General features: G+C 40.1%; 1 protein-coding gene across 10 annotated transcripts in view; it reads right to left on the bottom strand.

Moving 5' to 3' along the window:
- Positions 1 to 6,133, bottom strand: part of LOC107697133 (afadin-like) — a 156,193-nt gene that overhangs the window by 16,749 nt on the left and 133,311 nt on the right. For all 10 annotated transcript variants that reach the window (XM_016497776.1, XM_016497780.1, XM_016497779.1 and 7 more), the window contains 2 exons: positions 4,986 to 5,171; positions 2,853 to 3,980 (listed from right to left, as the gene is read on the bottom strand). In XM_016497776.1, coding sequence (XP_016353262.1) covers positions 2,853 to 3,980; positions 4,986 to 5,171 — 1,314 coding nt within the window. The remainder of the gene's footprint in view (positions 1 to 2,852; positions 3,981 to 4,985; positions 5,172 to 6,133) is intronic.

Raw genomic sequence — 6,133 nt, 5'->3', positions numbered from 1 at the left:
TTTAGTCAGCTTTGACGAAACTCCTCTCAGCTATCACGACTTTTCAAAGTGAAAGTAGCCTTTTCACCTGACCTGAATACAGCACGCTGATTCGCTAAAATTGACTTATCGGCACAACAAGGGCGCTTGTCGGCTTCTGCAGTAAAACGTGAACTCGCGATGCCTTCAAAGTGGACAAAACCGGCTTTTCTGACAAAACGTGTTTAGGGTTCAGATCGCACTGTATGTGGAGAATAATGCATGGCAATCAGCTCATTTTTTTGAAAGTGGCGTTTAACGAAACTCCTCTCAGCTAACACGTCTTTTCAAAGTGAAAGTAGCCTTGTCACCTGACCTGAATACAGCACGCTGATTCGCTAAAATTGACTTATCGGCACAACAAGGGCGCTTGTCGGCTTCTGCAGTAAAACGTGAACTCGCGATGCCTTCAAAGTGGACAAAACCGGCTTTTCTGACAAAACGTGTTTAGGGTTCAGATCGCACTGTATGTGGAGAATAATGCATGGCAATCAGCTCATTTTTTTGAGAGTGGCGTTTATCGGTATATATATATATATATATATATATATATATACACATGTAAATGTACTATAAAAAATGTAATATAAAATACAAAAATGTAATAACAGACTATCACTGTGATAGTCTGTTATAAAATTTTTGTATTTTATACAATTTTTTATAGTGCATTTTATTGTATAATTTTATTTTATAGTATAATTTTTGAAGCCTAGGTGTGTTTTAATTATCAATATTTTTTGTCTGAGTGTTTTTCCGTGCTTTGTTTCGATTTTAACAAATGTGCTATAGAAATAAAATGTGATTATTAAAAATAATAATAATAATAAATTGTATTGAATTTTTTTGTATCACCCAGCCCTAGTTACTAGCAAAATCAATGGTCTTAATTCTCCACCCTGCTCAGAGATGAGACTTCATATGCGCCTGAAAAGGCCTTGCATGTACACAAAATATGGTCATGTCTTGTTAGAGACTGTTAGCACATTTCAAATGATCCTGATTCTGATCCTACTGTAAGTGGTTGGTTAGCCAGTAACTACAAGTCAGAAATGCTTCCATCGCTGATTTGTTTTTAGAAGTTAAATGAATATTTCATTTTAAATGGCAGATGAGATCAGGAGAGATGTACTGATCTGGACGAGGCAGGTTGATGCTGGTGCAAGCAGTGGAATCGGGTCCAGTGCTTGGCATTGGAAAGCCCTGCTCCTCCCCTCCATCAGCGCGCATTATATATATCAGCAGTGCAGCATGGAAAAGCAATGACATAGGCATGTTGCAGGAGCACATGGCAAAACATTCATTACAACAGTGGAGACTAAATCATCACACAGGGAATCCCAGGATAGTTGTTAAGTTGTTCCATTACCAGTCTGTCCTGCTGCTGACTGCGGATTCAAATGTAATGCTAAAGTCTACGAACATACAAAAAAAAGAGACCTGCACTCGACTTCAAACAGCACTGCAGAAGTTTACAACTAACTTAGATTCAATCTCTCCAGCAATGGGAAAATTCAAGTGTACTCGAGTAAGACTAGCTGTTTTGAAAATCTCCTGACTCTTTTGAGTCTTTCCAAAGCAATTGAAAAACAAAATTAATGCTCAATCGTCTGTGTAAGCGTGGAGAAAAAGTACATTACCAAACCATTCATCAAGCTAACACTTAAAATACTTAAAGTCAACATGATAGGCATTACAACCCATTTTACTTGATTGTATCCATAGGGATATGGCTTATTTGACTGAAAAAACGGGTGCTATATATCAAAATGAATCCTGACGTATACTAACATTTAAAAGTTTGGGGTCAGTAAGATTTTTTAAGGAATTAATACTTTTATTCAGAAAGGATGCATTAAATTGATCAAAAGTGACAGTAAAGACATTTATGATGCAACAAAAATGTATATTTCAAATAAATGTGGTTCTTCAAAATTTTCTATTATCCTAAAAAAATATAAAAAAATAATAAGCACCATAACTGTTTTCAACATTGATAATAATGATAAATGTTTCTTGAGCAGCAAATCAGCATATTAGAATGATTTCTGAAGGATCATGTGACACTGAAGACTGGAGTAATGATGCTAAAAATTCAGCTTTGCATCACAGGAATAAATTATATTTTAAAATATATTACAATAGAAAATAGTTATTTTGAATTGTAATAACATTTCACAATATTACTGTTTTTACTTTTTATTTTACTGCTTTTAGCAATCAAATAAATGCAGCCTTAGAGAGCATACAAGACTTTTTCAAAAACCAAACAAAAATAAATAAAATAAAAATTCGCACAGACCCCGAACTTTTGAACAGTTGTGTATCTAATTTTTTTTTTTACCAACGATTTTCATTATTTTCCAATTGTTTGTGATTCCCAAATAAGCAAATGCACTCACAAAGTAGTTTTTCCTGACAAAATACTTTAGATCTGAGCATAACTAGAGCAATTTCTATTCAATAAAGATGACTTTTTAAGATGTTACTCATTTCACTGAATTTTCCAGGCCTGGAAATCATAATTTTAAATGTTTTGTTGTTGGAACCACTGGAACCCTGTGTATTTGATTACCATTAAATCTCGCATTACAGAAATCATCAATTAGCAAATACTGTATGTTTTACTATAGCTTACTATGCAGTGACAACTACTATACCATTTGTAGGTTAGCTACTGGTCGGTTTCAGATGGGGAATAAGTTTTGATGAAAAATATAAAGACTTTTTTGGATAAACTATTTAGTAAATGGGGTCAGTTTTGATTTCATGTTGACTTTAACTGTTTATATTCACACATTAATCTAGCTATCCCACTTCCCATGTCTGCTCACCCGTGCTCTCTTCTCAGCCTCCAGTCTCTGCATAATTAGCGTGGTGTCTACATCTTCGTCATCCTCCTCCTCCTCATCCTCCTCGTTCTGCTTGGACTCCTGCAGTCTCTTCTGGAACTGCCACTCTAGCATGAGTTTGCGCAGACGGTCATTCTCCTCGGCCGTGCGTTCGGGTTTGGCCTGAAGCTCCTGGATCTCCTTGTCCAGGAGGTCCACAATGTGAAGCTGCTGCTGCTTCTCCAGTTTCTCACGGGCGTCCCTCTTCCAGGGGTCAGGCGACAGGCTGTCACTGGCGGACAGTTCCTCCTTGCTGATGGTGATGTATTGCAAGTCACGTCTCTCAATGGTGCGTGGCTGCTGCTGGGGCAAGAGGTCACGTATTACTGTGTCCTGTGGCGGCTGGCGGGGAAGGCTGGATAGCTTGTCGGGTCGAGCGGGTTGTGGCTGTGGTGGTTGGGGCGGCTGGACCGGTGGAAGGTACGGTTGGGGCACCTGCATGGGAAGCTGTGGATGGGGCATCTGTTGGTGCTGAGGGGCGGGCGGCTGCGGACCGTGCTGGTTGTTGTGCATGACTGGGCCGGGAGGGTTGCGGATCTGCACCAACTTTCGCTCTTGGTCTCTTCTCTTTCTCTCTCGTTCCTCTTCAAGCCTGGCCTTCTCCTTCTCATACCAGCGCTGTTGCTCCTCGCGTTTCTTGCGGTCGGCAGTGGCCGCAGCGGCTGCTGCCTGCTGCTGCGTAACGGAGGGTGGTGGAGGAAGCGGCAGGTTGGTTTGCGGCTCGTAGTCGTAGTGCGCAGGTGGAGGAGGAGGTGGAAGATCTGAACGGGAAGGTTGGGAGACGCCCACGGGGCCAGAGTGTGGTGCTATTGGGGTCTTCCAGCGGCCAGGGCCGCTTTTGTGATTGCCTTGGATCCTGGAGCCAGAGGATGACGAGTAGTTCAGGTGTTCTTGGCTGGAGGTGCTGGACTCCACCGAGGAGGACATCTGGTGGTTCCAGTGTTCGCCACCGCCTCGCTGGTACTCGGCCTCACGCTGCTGTTGCAGGTGCATCAGGTCTTCCTGGCGCAGGTGTTCACCTGGGTACCCGCCCGGCATGTCGCACAACTCCTCCTGAGAGTGAGCAACCCGCTAGCAGGGCACAATGACACAGCAGTGAGACATATTTATGCAAAAATGTGACATATCTGTAATGTTTGTTGCGCATAACCTTAAAAAGCTTGTAAAATTATGCTTAAAATAGGCCCAAATTTAATAGATAAACCAAACGGAAAACTAGACAAATAAATAAACAAATAAATATGATAAATTCTTGAATTTCAAATGACAATTGAATTTTTCCAAATCACATTTAAAGGATGCAGTCCTTAGTGATGCTTAATATAATTTAATTTAAGTATTATACAATTCACATTAAATTAAACTAAATTAAAAGAAAATGTAATCTGATAATCTGATTTGATCATAAATCTGATCATAACTTGGAATCAAATAGACATTTTGGCAAAGCATATTAGTAAGAGATAATACACACTGCCCTTAAAAAGCTTATGGTAGGCAGTTTTTTTTAAATTTTATTTTGTGATGTTCTTAGAAGTATTTTAGGCTCACAAAGGGTGCATTTACTTGATCAAAAATACAGTAAAAACTGTAATATTGTCAAATATTATTACAATTTAAAGTAACTGCTTTCTATGGTAATATATCTTAAAATGTAATTTAATCCTGTGATGCTAAGCTGAATTTTCAGCAGCCATTACTTCAGTCTTCAGTATATTTTGTTTTCAAGATTCTTTGATGAATAGAAACTTCAAAAGAACATAATTTATATGAAACAGAATTGTAACATAATAAAGGTCTTTACTGTCACTTTTGATAAATTTAATGCATCCTTGCTGAATACAAGCATTCATTTTTTTCAAAGAAATCTTACTGACCTCAAATTTTTAAATGGTAGAGTACATTATACAAACATAGAATACTATACATGATCTTACTAATAAATAAATAGACATGAAATAATCTACAATAACTGTACAGTTAGTGTGCTAGTACTATAGTTATACTGTGGTACTGCTAGTGTTTTGAGTTGACTGTGGTACCAGCACCATTCATATGCATTCTAATATGGCTAACCTGCATAGCCATGCTGTTGTTAGAGTGGTTATCCATAGGGGGGAGAGGCTCCAGTTCGTTGTTTTGCCAGGGCTGCCCAGGGCCCATCCTGTCCTGAGATTTGGAGGCTGGGAAGGTGAAGTATTCCCTTGGGTACGTCTGAGTGGGGATCGGATACGCCTCTGGATGGGTTGGAGAGGGCTCCTCCTGTAGGACAAACAGGGTAAAGACAGATTAGACTAAATTGGGACAGTCTAAATTCACATTCCATGTCTTTTTAGTGTATTATAATTGATTACAGAAACTAGTATAAGAGTTTGCATGTACTATATGTGTATAAGTCAATGAGAATCAAGGAGTGTGGATCAAAGAGTGATTGGCCAATCAGATGGTGGTTACAGACAAGATTAGGATTAATTACAACAAGAACACAACAAAGAGTCACGAATCAGGTTTTTATTAGGCTTCTATTAGGCTGTGGTTTTAGAGTCAAAAAAACATGTGCTAGTATGTGTTTGGATTTGAGAGTTTCTGGTGATTTAATTAAAACCAGAGGAGGCCTCACTGAAGAAGACAACTGCATTACAATATCTGAAAGTGCAACACATTTCAGCATTAAAGGGGTCATATGATGCGATAAACATTTTTCCCTTCTCTTTGGAGTGTTACAAGCTCTTGGTGCATAAAGAAGATCTGTAAAGTTGCAAAGACTAAAGTCTCAAATCCAAAGAGATATTCTTTATAAAAGTTAAGAGTCAACCACGCCTACCTAAAACGGCTCGTTCTAACACGCCCCCACATGTCTACGTCACGATGTGGGAAGATTTGCAAAACGCCACCCAAATGTTCACGCAAAGAAAGAAGGCGTAACTTTTATTCTCGCTGTAGTATTGTTGTTGCCACTGCCGCCATGTCGTGAAGGCGCTGTGTGTTTCGTTGTGAAAGCGAAACTACCGTGGACGAAGCGGAGTCCAGCCCGGGGTCGTCACATGTGCTTGCTGCAAGCCCGCCCACCGTGCCGTTCTCAAGCCCACCGGCTACCCGCTCACTCTAGCCCCCGGCCTCCGCTCACTCTAGGCGCCGGCCTCTGCTCACTCTAGCCCGCCGTGTGTGACGCTGTGTTTTGTTGTGAAAGCGAAACTACTTTGTTTGGCCTTCCAAAAGAGGAC

This window comes from Sinocyclocheilus anshuiensis, unplaced genomic scaffold, assembly GCF_001515605.1.
Source record: "Sinocyclocheilus anshuiensis isolate Anshui unplaced genomic scaffold, SAMN03320099.WGS_v1.1 scaffold38, whole genome shotgun sequence".
In the NCBI taxonomy this organism is placed as follows: Eukaryota; Metazoa; Chordata; class Actinopteri; order Cypriniformes; family Cyprinidae; genus Sinocyclocheilus; species Sinocyclocheilus anshuiensis.
The sequence above is the reverse complement of the archived record's forward strand: the minus strand, read 5'-3'. Positions and strand labels throughout refer to the sequence as shown.